The sequence below is a fragment of the Pteronotus mesoamericanus genome, unplaced genomic scaffold, assembly GCF_021234165.1.
Source record: "Pteronotus mesoamericanus isolate MK-2021 breed Mesoamerican mustached bat unplaced genomic scaffold, CSHL_Meso_final contig_657, whole genome shotgun sequence".
In the NCBI taxonomy this organism is placed as follows: domain Eukaryota; kingdom Metazoa; phylum Chordata; class Mammalia; order Chiroptera; family Mormoopidae; genus Pteronotus; species Pteronotus mesoamericanus.
Genome location: NW_026555229.1, coordinates 15,371,849 through 15,386,536, shown reverse-complemented (window position 1 = coordinate 15,386,536; position 14,688 = coordinate 15,371,849). Strand labels below are relative to the sequence as shown.

General features: G+C 33.5%; 1 protein-coding gene across 1 annotated transcript in view; it reads right to left on the bottom strand.

Annotated features, from left to right (window-relative positions):
* Positions 1-14,688, bottom strand: part of ATRNL1 (attractin like 1) — a 498,803-nt gene that overhangs the window by 414,494 nt on the left and 69,621 nt on the right. Inside the window, exon 10 of the mRNA XM_054581578.1 lies at positions 3,718-3,872. Within this exon, the coding sequence (XP_054437553.1) occupies positions 3,718-3,872 (155 nt within the window). The remainder of the gene's footprint in view (positions 1-3,717; positions 3,873-14,688) is intronic.

Genomic DNA, 14,688 nt, shown 5'->3' with positions numbered 1-14,688 from the left:
TTCCCAAATATTCTTAAAGATACACACTTTCCTTAGTTATCTCGTTCATACCCACAGCTTCTCTTAGAATGTTGTCTCCTGGCATTCATTCAATAAATATCTCTTTAGTTTCTACTCTCTGCCAGACAAAGTGGACATCACTACTTGTCTCTCAATTGAAATGATTTTACAGGGATTTCAATAAGCAATCTTTATGTAATAAATTATATTTATACATTTCCTGATAATGAATTGACTTCAATAAACAGTCTTTATATAATAAATTATATTGATACATTCCCTGATAATCAACCACACTTAAATTCCTAGAATAAATTCTACTTGGTCATAGTTTATTATTTAAAATATCTCAAAATTCACTTTGACTTTAAGGTGTTTCAATTCATAAAACTCTCTCACTTGTAAATACTGGCATCCTTAGTCAAATCACCTTGTGAAACTTAAGAGATACAAAAAACAAACTTCCTGGTTTCTTTTTTCCCACTCACCCTGGAAAACTTTTATGACAATATTTACTTTCCACAGCCAAATAGTTTCAAAGTATTAATATGTCTAATAACATGAGATCAACTCAATGAGGTATGTTTTTCCCATTGTATCTTCAGCTTCATTATGTTCTAGATGGTTATCTTTACCAGAAAGACCCATTTTAGTCTTGAATCAGGTGCAATAGTAACACCACTAACAATAACAAAAATTAATAAAGTTTTCATTTTTAAAATCTGACTTCAAGACACACTTACAAACTAGGACATTAAGTAATACATCATCGTATATGTTAAAGTCAATCCAGTCTTATTCCCCAGCCATGGCTCTAGTACCAATTGCATTCAAGTCATTTTTTTAAAAAACCACAGATGTCCAGTGGCTAATCTAAGAAAATCAAATCACATAGATTTTTTTCCTCTACAACCTTCAAGAAGGATGCCAACGTACAGCTGTGTTTGAAAGTCACCATGATGTGTCTCTACATCTACCATGTATAATGAGAGCTAGGAAGGCAAGGTTATATTCTCAAAGATTAATGATACTGCTACAAAAAATTTACTTGCAGTAAGGTTAAAACAGTATATTTTATAGCAATTAAAAAAACAGTATCAGCACAAATATTCCTATTTGTTCAAACACGATGTTACACAAGGCAATCCGCTGAAGCATTCAGGTGTACTGCAATTAAATATGCCATGAAAGTCCTAGGGCACTGTACCATCGAGGAAAATTAGCAACATGGTCTTTTTTTACTTTTCAAAACATATCTATTTTATGGTTGGCTCATTATGTAATGATTGCGTTTTATTTCCACAACATATACTGCAGGAGGAAAACAATTATTTTGCATGGCATTTCCCAAAATATGAAAAATACTTTTCCAGGGCAATATTCCAACATTTAATGCTACAAAACTAAGAAGAATAAAAACAGATTTTAGAGGGAAATTTATTGGGAACTGAAGTAATCTAATGAGATAAAATGGAAAAACATGTATCCTATGTTGAATCATATGGCTGTATTATGTTTCTGATGTTAGTATTAGATAAGGCAAAAACCAAAAACCCTGTTAAAATATAAGGCTATTTAAAATGTTATTCTTCCTTCAATCTAAACCTCTGCTTGAAAAATGAAACTGATATTTGCTTTTATCTTTCCACAGCATCAAGAAACACCATTAAACATAATGTCTGATAATTTGTTGCCAAAATTAAGAACATACATTGGACCCAACCAAACAGCACAGTGTCTTCAAGTGGAAAGTCTACTACCAGATTTAGAAGTTAGAAAAGCTAGATCCAAGGCTTGCTACCCTCAAAGCTCTAGGCAAGTTTCTTTCACACTCTTCTGCTTAATATTCTGGAAATAAGTGTATTAACAGCTCATTACAAGGTTATTTGAGAGATTACAGATATTGTATATAAAACCCTTAGCCCTTAGCATAGTAGCTAGTTCTCAGAAGACACTTAGTAAAGAGTAATTAGAATAAAGATAATCTGATCTCTCTCTCTCTCTCTCTTTCTCTCTCTCTCTCTCTCTGAAACTAACACCTCTAATGTCTTCTCACCTCAGCAAGTTTTTTGATACATAAAACCTTAAATATGATCATCATGTATAGGCAAGAAATAAAAATAAATTCCCCATATGAAAGCTGCAGAAAATATCTCAACATTAATTTCTTAATTAAATTACAGTAATTGGGTGCAAACTCCTGGAAGGATCTTCTGCAAAAATTAAAGTTCAAAAATCTCTCACTTTATTGATTTTTAACAGTAACAACAAAATTCTACACTTTTCCAGAGGTTTTTTTTTCTTATAAGAAAAACAGACAAAACTTTCATCTGCCTCCAGAGAACTAAACCTACTGCCTCATCACCAAAGACAAAAATAAAATGTGGACAGCCCTGCCTGGCTGTGGACGCTCATCAACCAGCCTCCTTCAGTATTTCATGTGATCCATTTTTCCTGGATCTCAGTCACTGATTTATAAGCCTTCTAAAAGCCAAGACAACCCCATTTTCATCATGAATGATCCCTTCAAATTATTATTTCAGAAAGTAAATATTTAATTATTTAGGATCTAAAAATCCTAAAGACAGTGAATTCTTTTTTGAGGAGGACTCACAGACAGACACTTGTAGCTTAGAGTTAAAATGCATGCGTAACTTTATTACTAGGAATTTCCTTCCCAACAAATTTCTAATAGTATAAAAATCAAAGTGCTTATTAAAAGTCATAATTTTCTTTATATGCTACCACTTGAAATAATTTTCCTAAGTAGATTATGTGCCTTTTTGGTATTGAAAAGCAGAAGTCCACTTCTTACATCAATTCAATGTGTTATTATTCTTTGGTCTCTTTTATTTTTATTTATCAAAATGATTCCTAATAGCTTCAAATTGGTATATTACTTTACATTATCAATAAAAGGTGCTCTAAAGTACTACTAAATAGATTTTAAATGTAGCTAGGTTTTATCTAAATTATAACATACAGAGAAAAATATTTTCACTATAAGTCTATTGCATAGCTAAATTTAGTACTTCAATAAATATATTCATTTAACATTAAGAAAGTGATAGGACTATAGGTAGCATAATTAAAATCAAACTGTATCAATGCACTGTATTTTGGTTCTCTGCAAAAGATTATTTAATCACTTCCAGTCCTAGTTCTCGGTTTTCATTTTGTCCCAAATCTTACTTCTTTTACTCCACTGTCTCTATATCCTTTTCTCTAATTCTATTAGCTTTCTATATCAAGTAAGTATGTGTGTGTGTGTGTGTATATATATATATATATCTGGTGAGTTTAGTTTAAATGCATCTTTACTCATCCACACTGTATCTAATATGTTTGTGTTGCTATTTATAATTTACATAATTTGATAGTGCTCTATATCTACCCGCTATCAAAACTAATGGTAACAGTCAGACAAAATAGACTGATAGAGCACTCAGGTAGGGATAGACTATACAAAAGCCTTCGAAAAGGACGTCCAAATCCAGATTTCTCCCTGTCTTCACCACATATTCGCCCAAGTTCAGCTCTTCACCTGGATTTATACTCCTACTATGCTGACTTTAGAGAGAATTCCACTCATAATGTGTCACTGAATTTATCTCTCTAAAATGATATATACACATGCTGTCAAGTAATGTATTTGAGAACCTCTACATGAAAAATTTCTGATATTTCCTACTTTGTACAGTCCTAACAGATACATACCTATGTCATATGCCAGGAAATCGGCAGAAAAACATTTTGCACCGTTACTCAAGGATGTGTCATTATGGGTATTTCCTCCAAAAATAAGCATAGCTCCATTGATAAGAACAGCTGAATGAAGGTATCTGGCAAACCCACTTTCTTTCAAAATAGTCCTACAGGATAAAATTTAAAAATGTATTACAAAAGATAAAAAGATCTCCCTAATTTTATATATATAATATAAAGGATCTAATTTGCATATAGAATTTTCCTTGGAATTGTGAAATTACATGCTTAATTTTTAACATAAACATCTTCTAAACTTCAATATTTTTAAAAATATATATTGCCTTAAACTTCATATTTTTAGAAAAATATTTCCACATTCATAGTACCTTAAAGTGCTTTGAGGAAGCGCAATATTAAACATAATTGTTAATGCTTTTATAATAATTTATATTTTGAATTTTGTTTTTATCTATAAAAGTATGAAATAATTATTCTTAAAACTAGAGGACCAATATCATCAGCTTTACATACCAAAATAAATAAAAAATTAAATATAATAAATTTACTTGGAACTATATTCAGTTAAAACTATATAACTCATATGGATCCCATAACATATCTTTTAACTTTTTAAGTATAATAAAACATACAGAAAAGTGCATTTATCATAAGTCTAAGATTCAATGAATTCTCACAGGATGAACATAACTAAGCAATCAGGACTCAGCTTTAAAAATATACATACTACCACTATTCTGATCTCAATAGCAAAGATTTGTATTGCTGTCTTTGTACTTTACAAAATGGAATCACACAGTTTGTATTCATTTGTACATTCTGTTGCTCAAAAACATTTTTGAGAGGCATGCATATGTTGTGTATAACTGACCATCACAATGCATTTTTGAGAAACATTAAAAATAATATAAATATTCTTTTAATTAATTAATGTGTGAGAAAAAATACTACCAATATATACTCACAAGCAATTTCACCTGAATATACTGATATATGATAAAGGAGCATGACAATATACATCAATGTTTTATAAATACTCTAAATAAATCCCTGGTACTAACAAAGAATCAGAATATAAACATAGTATGTATATAATTAGTACAGTATATATGGTAACTCAAAAACCATGGATTACAATACCAATTAATGCTTAAAGAATATGGAGCTGACTTCCAGAATGGCACTGTAAGGAGATCAACAAACCTCTCCCCAGGGAAAGAACTATAATTGGTAAAAATTATTGAAAAAACAATGATTTAGGATCCAAATATTTTTTACTAAGAGCAACCATAAATATTTACTCAGATTATCTACTAAATTTTAGTAAGAACATTAACAGTCCATGATATCTATCCCATTACCTGCTTTCATCCTCCCTCCCTACTGGTCCCCCATACACCCAGTTCAGCAACACGGAAGTTCACCCCAGTGCATGTATCAAGCCAAGAACGAGAATTCCTTCACCCCTCAGCTCCTGGTCCAGGCCACTGAAATCTAACCAGGAGCAGGAAGCTGCGAATACTTCTCATGCCCCCAGTTCTGGGGGTCAGAAGTTCTATTCAAGGAGAAAGCATGAGAAGTCTGAGTGCTTACCCTCTAACTCACAGGGTGGAAGCTAAACACTGAGCCAAGAAGGCTAAGAGCACAAGGGCCAAACAGTCTTCACCTCATTTTACCTCGCTCACTGGGCAGAGTTTCCTTGCCAAAAGAGGCAAGTTGCAGAGAGCAAGTGCTACCGCCCCCATCCAGTGCCCTGCACTGAAGGCAGTGGGGTCCTTCAGGAGGAGCAGGCTACTTAGACAGTATTTTGCCGTGTATAGTACACACCTTTTTGCCCAAATGTTTGAGGGAAAAATAAAGATGTGCATTATGCATGGGTAGTGCCTGAAATACCTTGTATCTGTTCTTGTGCTTTGTAATTATTTGTTAACATATAATTTCTTGTACCATAGTATGTTCAAAAATAAATGCCGAAATTCTTTCATAATACAAAAAACAAGTATCTAAATATAAATAAATAAATAATTGAATTTAAAAATTAAAATGAAAGACTTTTTTTTTCCCCCTGAAAGTTTGGGCTAAAAATGTGGGCACGCATTATATACGACAAAATACAGTAATCCCACCTACAAGTCCAAACACTGAGTTTTCCCCCATAGGGAGAGGTAGGCTAAGAAAGAAGAGTTCCAAAGCTCTTCCAAGAAAACTGACTTTATATGGAACTGGGTGGGAGGCCTCAAGCCTTATGGGAACTCTCAAAAACAATGGAGGTTTTAGTTGTAAGCAATTAAGAGATAGCTCCATGAGAACCAAAGCTCAAGCAACAACCAGATAAAAGTTTACCAGAATAAGCCTATGGAAAATAACAGCTAGTAAGAGCTGAGAGGGGTCAGAAACTCGAAGACTGTCCTCAAAGACTAACCCTGAAAAAGGACTGAAATTGAATCTGAACAGACTGTGGAGCAAGACGTGCCCCAAAGCATTGTTGAAAATAATAGAGCAATCAGTCAGCAATTAGTGGGGGCTGCCTGGCTGATGTAATACAAGCAGAGGCGGCGGGGTCAGAAGAAAAAGTCAAAGAGCTCTGCTAAATGTACAGCCATCCCAGGGTGACTGTGTGTCCCCAGGTTGCCTACTCCGAGGAGCAACACCAGAGGATGCATCGGGAGGAGGAAAGAGACTTCACTAAAGAGCTCAGCTATGTTACTGAACAAATGAAATTATACCAGTCCAAGAGAGCAGCGAAATCAGGATCTGGGTTAAATTATGACGTGTAACAAAGTAGGAAAGCGTGACCCATATGCAAGAAAAGAGAAAGCAGAGGTGCCTTTGAGAGGGCCCAGATGTTAGGTAAGCAAAAATGACTTTAAAGCAGCTACTGTAAATGTTAGAAATATGTTACGTATGCATTCACAAACTCAAAAAATATTTCTGCCTCACAAGATACTAAAGGAAGTTGCTCAGTCTTCAATCATTCCAATCCAGAGTGCTGGCAAAGGCACTGACAGAATTATAAAACCAAGTGTGAATACATGTTTCTTCTCCTTTCTTTTCTTAATAAATTTGAAAAGCAACTGTGATAAAACAGGACATATATCATTGGTTCATTGGGCTTATAATATATAGAAAGAAATGTAGTATGCCAGGAGTGGGCAAATGGGGGTTTACAGATGCGGTGACATTCTCAGGTTAATAAGGCTATTGAAATACTATAACCTGCATGTCTGTCTCCATATGAACTGTAAATCTACTTTTGCCTACTCCTGTATTTGACAATAAGAACTCAAAAGGATGGACAGAAGTATAAGCCTGTTAAAGTAAGAAAATGATGTCCAATAGTAATTCATGTCAAGAAAAACAAAAGATTAAAAAAAACACACAAAAATATTCAATAACAAGGTTGCCATAACATATATATTTGCTCTCCTTTCTACTCTTGGTCTCTTTAAACAACTTAAAATTATATAAACTAATAAGTATAAAAATAAATTGTTGAGTTTGCAACATATATAGATGTCTTATATGTATATATAATACCCTGAAAATAGAGGGAAGAGGAAATAGACCTTTATATGAGAGTCATGTTTCTCTATTTCACTGAAATCAAGTTAGTATAAATCTGAATTACATTCTAAGTTGAGATATATATGTTAAGCTCTAGAACAAATGCTAAGGAAGTAACTAAAATAACTGTATTTTAAAATATTATACTAGAAAATATTTATTTAATACCAAAAAGCAATAAAAAGGAATACAGTAACAAAAAGATGAGATATTTTAAAAATAGTAAAGTAGCAGATATAAATTTAACTATATCAAAAATAGCAGTAAGTTGAAGATATTAAATATACAAAAAAAAGAATAAAGGCAATAATAAAGATTAGGACAGAAAATAATACATTATAGGCTAGAAAACCAATAGAGAAAACCAGTAACACCAAAAAGGTTCCGTCTTTGAAAAGGTCAAGAAAATGTCAAACTCTTAGCTATACTGAACAAAAAACTCAAATTATAAAAATAAAAAAGAGAAAGAAGGAATATAACTCTCACAGAGAAATATAACAGATTATAATGTAAACAACTTTAAGCTTTATAGAATTTACAAATGATAGTATGAAGTTAACAAAGTCCTGGAAAGATACAAACTACCAAAACTGACACAGGAAGAAACAGAAAATCTGAACAGACCTATAACAAGAAATTTAATTAGAAATTTTAAAACTTTCCTCAAAGAAAAGTGAGCACCAGATGGCTTCAGTGGTAAAGTCTACCAAATATTTAAACGATTGATATGAAGTCTTAACAGACTCCTCAAAAAGATAAAATAGGATAGGACACTACTCAACTCATTCTATGAGGACAATGTAACTTTGATGATACTTAAATCAGACAAAGATATCACAAGAAAAGAACCGTATAGACTAATATATTTTTAAATAAATATGGATGTAAAAGTCTTCAACAAAATATTAGAAAAATCAAAACCAGCAATATATAAAAAGGATTATATACTATGACCAAGTGGAATTCATCCCAGGAATGCATGGTTGGATTAATAACTGATAATCAACTGAACCAATATACCATATTAATAGAATAAAAGAAAAACAAAACTGACCATTTTGATAGATGCAGAAAAAGCTTGACAAAACCCAGCACCTTTCCAGGGTAAGAAACACCCAACAAAATAGATACAAAAGGGAACGTCTTCAACCTGATAAAGGCTGAATGGTGCCCCACCCTAAAAGATGTATCCCTATACAAATCCCCAAAACAACCAAGGATTAATATCAAAAAAGTTTACATAACCAACTAATATGACAAAATGGGCAGAAGACCTGAGCAGAATTTCAAAGAAGAGAGAAATATGAATAATAAACATGAAAAGATATTCCATATCATTAGTAATCAGAAAAAATGCAAATTAAAACCAAAATAGAACACAGTTTCATACCCATCATATTGGTAAAAATACCTTTAAAGAATCAAACAACATCAAATTTTGGAGAATTTGTAGAGGAATGGAAACTCCCATTCACCACTGGAGGAAGTGTAGATTACAAGAGTAAATGACATTGGAATATATTTGGGTAAAATTGAGCATGACAATCCCTATTACCAAGCATTAAGTAAGTAGCTTAGATAACTTGCATATAAAACAACAGAAGACTGAATAAAAACACTTACAATTATGAACTATAATTTTTCAAAATAGCAAAAATGGAAACATAGATCCTTTAAAAAGAATCTACTGTGTGTTCCCACAGTAAGGGTCTGTCACACAGGACGATTCCGCCCCCAATCCTACCGTACTTCCCTAACCCGCTCACTCTTCCTCCCTCCTAAACGTCCCATACTTTATCTTGTCAGATCTCAGTCTTCCAATAAATTATCACCCATTCTCACCTCCCCTGATAATTTCACTTCCTCTTTTACCGATAATTTTTTTTAAATCCTCATGTTCACAAGCTCTCCCCCTCCCCCCCATTTAGCTACAACTGCATTCATTTAACCTGCCTTCGCTCCTAATCCTGTGAATACATCTACACTCCTTTGGCACTACAGGCTACGCTCTGTGTTCACTAGATCCCACTGCTACATGTTTTCTGAAGTGCATCCTGCTAACAAATTCTTCCCTTTCCTGCAGGATTTTTAACACCAACAAGCAAAATTACTTCTCCAAACTTAAAAAAAATGAAAAACCTCCCTTGTCCTCACCTCCCTGACCCCTAGGACTCCATTTTTCTCCTTCCCTAATCACTAAGCTGGCGCAGAAAATGCCAGTACTTTTCTCCAATTCCTATTCTCCCAGCCCGAGTGGGCTCCACGGCAATGTGAGTTTCGCTCTGCCACTCCACTGGAACTTCTCCTGCCGAGGACAGCAAGAAACTCCAGTTTGCCAGATGCCACAATCCTTTCTCAATTCCCTTATCACTCTGCCTAACCGCACCTTCTGACACACTTTCTCTCCCTGTTGAAACACACTCTTGGCTTCTAGGACACCATACTTTCCTGGTTTTGACTGTTTCTCTTTCTCTCTCCAAGCAGAAACCCAGTATCCAGATTCCCAAATTCCTACGTCTAGCCACCTAGTTTACCTGTCCACTAGGATGTGTAATATGTATCTCAAATTAAATATATCTAAAACTGAGCTTCTAAATCTTCCTTCACACCAAACCTACTCTTTGGACAAAATTCATCATCTCAAATGATACCAGCTCCACACGGTCAGGTCTTCTCAAGCCTGATTTGACATTCACTCACCTCCTTCTCCCACTCTATCTCCAGTCCCTTAGTCTGGCCAATCTGCTGGCTCTACCTTGAAAATATATCCAGAATCCAACCAATTCTCCTCACTTGCACAGAGCCTCCCTCGTCTCAGGCACTACCACCTGTTTCTTAGATTATTGTCATAGTCCCCTAAAGGGCCCCCTTGCTTCTGCTCTTGTATCATAGTCACAACACAGCAGCCAAACACCCAAGTCAGAGCATTTTACATCTCTGTTCAAAACCCTCCACCAGCTTCCCATAGCAGAGTAGAAGTCAGTATCTTTACAATGAGCTCTGCCACTCTGTACGAGAGGGTCCCCATGACCACTCTAAAGTCATTTTCTCCTGTTTGACCCCACCCACTCGAAGACTCTCTACCCCAGCTCCACCGGGCCCCTTGCTATTCCAAATGATAAGCCTACTCCCATCTCAAAGCTTTCCCCAGCTTTCCCTCTGCTGCAACACCTGGCTTTCAGATACTGATGTGGCTCACTCGAATTTCTTTCGTATCTTCACTCAAATGTGTTCTCAGGGCCATTTTCTCAGATGGTCCCATTCAAATGTATCAGCCTAAATCTCCCTACCCTCTTTCTATGCTTTCTTTTTTTCCATCACACTTATTATCATTTTAAATACATTTTACTTATTTCCATTTTCAGTGTCTGTCTCTCCTTATTAAGATATAGCTCCGAAACACAAAGCTGATGTTTAAAACACTCTCTAAGGAAGGCATGCAGTATTAAACAATATGTGCAAAATTCAAAAATTGACAGACTAAATGAATGGTTTGTTTGCAAATACATATAGAAGGATACAAAACCTCTAATGAAAAGCAATAAGATAATCCATATGATATTAATATGGTCACCTCTTTGGGGGATAATGAAGGAGGAGCCAATATGGAAGCACATGAGGGCTTCCTGGGGTGTCGTGTTGTCCTCTTTCTGGGCTCAGGTAGATACGGTGTTTACTTCATTATTGTTCTAAAACTATGTATGTATACTTTCATGTAGCCTTTTGTCCACATGCAATATTTCCAAGTTTGTAAAAGAGCACTATGAAAAAATACTGCATAGCTCAAAATTACCCTAAAAAGTAAAGCTATAGAAAATAAATATTTCTTTAAATGATCAATATGTGACTTTAACCAGGTATTCCAAAATTCCAAATCTCATAACATATGCTGTTAATGAAGATAACAATCATTTTTGTCTATATAAATATTTTGTGTTCATTCTAATAAATCCCTTGCTGTACTATTTCTTTATTGTGTATATTTCTATTATTTTCCACATATGCATGTACCATAAAATTTTAAGTTACCTCTAGTCTTTACTGATAAAGTCTTAGGATTATTCACAAAACAGTGTTTGATCCAGAGTAAACAATTTTTTTTGTTGTTGAAAAGATTTCAGACACTCATTATGCAGAGAAATAAGCAAGGATAAACACCATGAATAGCATGTTCATCAGTGTTTACTAAAATTTAAGGTAACTATAAACACCTATAAAATTGTCCTATTTCACTTTCTGAAACCTCTGACAGCTAAGTTTTTAGAGAAATCACAAAAGCTCAACAAAATAATACAATAGCTTTTGAATAATTTAATGTTAAATAACACCCATTATATCAAATTTAAGAAGCTGGGAAAATCATTTCATGTAATAGTATGTAGCATCATGATGAAAACATATTCTAAGTATATGTGATTTCAAGTATTTTTAACATACAAAACTAAAAACTACAGAAGCTTTATAATGACACTCACGACTCATCTTTTTAAAATATCTCATATTTGAAATCTTTTTTCACTCGAAAAAAGGGGGGAATTAATGAATATAATTACAGCTGTAAGTTTTAAGTAATAATGTTTAATATGTTCCTCATGTGTTAAAATTTATTCTGCTTTTTCACAGTTAAAGGAACATACAATAGAGGAAAGGACCTCAACAATGGGAAAAAAAAAATCTGAGGTCTCTACTATCATAGAAAACCCATGACACAGAAGAAGAATGAAGGTGTAGGGACCTACTGTAAGCTTTCAAACATATACGTGCAAAGAATGTTTTGTGATACCTCATTTAGCAAGACTAAGAAATTACACCACAATGCCCTGATACCCACAATGATCACAGCAAAGTTAAAGTCTCTTAGCAAAGGATAATGCCAATTAATAAGCCATCCTAACCATATGAAAGGACATCCTATAAATACAGGATGTTTGTTCTCTCTTACTCTGTAAATGTAAAGAAACCAGACTCAACTAGTCCTGAAAAAGTGAGGTAGCAGCAATGGCTTTGGGTCTATCTGAATTTTTATGTCTCAACCATTTCCAACAATGGCCAGAAAATGAAATCTGGTCACTATATACTAAAAATTGACCCTCTTTTAGTATTCCTAATTGTCATGAGCTAACAAGATATAACATTAAACCTACTAAATCAAACACAGATTTCTATTTTTAAATATACTTTTATGCAATGTAACATATATACCAAAAAGGATACAGATTTTAAGGGTATAGTTCAAAAAAAATCACGACATGAACACTTATGTGTAACCGCTCCAGAAACTTCCCTGTTTCCATGTCGATCCCTGCTCAACTCTTCCTCACCAAGGCGATTCCTTTCATGATTTCAAAGACCACAGATCAGTTCTTCCTGGTGTTAAATTTCATATAAATGCAAACATACTATATATATTTTTTTTGTTTGGTTTCCTTTGGTCAACATTATTTTGGCAAGATACAACTGCATGGACACCCGCAGAAACGATTCTCTCATTTTCATTACCGTATAGTATTCAATTGTTCAGAATACAATTAATTTACCCATTGAACTGATGATGGATATTCCATTTGTTTCCAATTATTGATATCACAAATAGCACTGTGGTAAGTATTCTTTCATATGACTGTAGTACACACATGCATTTGTTGATTATATAACTAGAATATTATATAGGATACATACATCACATATGTGTGTGAGAGTGTATTCAAATTTAGCACAATCAAAAGGTTTTTTTCAAAGTGTGTTCATACACACTTCGATTAGCAGTCTTGTAAATTTTATCCATTTAAGTGGATGTGTAGTGGTACCTCAATGTTGTCTTAATTTAAATTTCCTCACGATTAATGAGGTCAAGCACCTTTTTAAATGTGTTTTGGCCATTTGGACACCCTTTTGTGTGAAGTACCTATTCAAGTCCCTTGTTCATTTTCTATTGAGTAATGTGACATTTTTCTGATCAATCTATAGCACTCCTCTATATTTTCAGGAATAGAGTTTTTTTGGTTGGCTTTATATGTTGCAAAAATCACCCACACTGCAGCTTGCCTTTCACTTTCTTACTGATATTTTTAGATATATATAGCTCAGTTTATCATTGTTTATTTCTTCATAGTAGTATTTAAATCCTATTTTAAAAGCCTTTCTTTACCAATGAATATGAAGATATTTGTCCCTGTTACCTTCTACAATATTTATTATCTTACTTTCCATATTTAGATCTATAATTGATCTGAAATTGATTTTTATGTATGGTATGACTTAGGATGCAAAATTAATTTCATTGTATGTCCAATTGGCCCAGAATAAATTATTGGGGGCGGGGGGGAAAGTTCTGTAGTGCCAACTTTGTCATAAACTAAGTACTCATGAATGTGTAGAGCTGTCTGTGGAATTCCTGTTTGCTGCTTTGGTCTGTTTCCCTATCTTTGCAACAACACTTCATTACTGTAGCTTTAAAGTCATGAGACCTGGTAGAGAAGTCTTCCAGTTTTGTTCTTCTAATGGTTTGTTTTAGCTATGGTGAGTCCTTTGTATTTTCATATCAATTTATTGCTGCAAATTTGTTAGGGATGATATTAAATCTATAGATCAGTTTAGGCAGAATAGACACCTCCACAATATTGAGGTAATCAATAAATCATCTTTTCAAATAAAGGCACTTAAAGTGATAAATGTCCCTGTTAACAATATCACACACATTTGACGTGTTGTCACTCAGTACAAAATGTATTCTAGGTTTTAGCAAAATTTCGTTGACCAAGTAGTTTTAAGTAGTCTATTAATTCCAGACACATAAAGGTTCTTCTAGTTATGTTTTTGTTCAATTCACTGTGGCCCATTACTTTGTATGATTTCATATAATTTTAATATTCTTAAATTTCTTGAGACTTGTATTAAAACCCAACATACGGTAAATTTTAGATTATGATCCATATATTTGAAAACAATGTAAATTTTGTAATCATAAGATAATATACTCTCAAATACCAAAGAACACAAGATTATTAATCATGCTGTTCAAATCTTTTATTATGTATCCTTATTGTTTTTTTCTTGTTCTCCTTATACCGTATTACCAAGATTACTGGATTAAAAATATCCCACTATGAATGTTCCCTTTGACTATCAACTTTTCTTTTACTTAATGCAGTGTCATAAATTACATGGAAACATAGAACTGTTATATCTTCCAGGTTGGTGCCTATCTGAAATTCTTATTTGTCTGATAATATAGCTATACCAACTTTCTTTTATATTTTTATTGCATAATATATTTTTATACCATCCTTTTACTTTCAACTTTTCTAAATACTTTTATAACTTTTGTAACTTTTCTAAGCAGCACATGGCTAAGCTTTGTTTTTATACCCAACCAAAATCATTAGCTTTTGGTTGAAA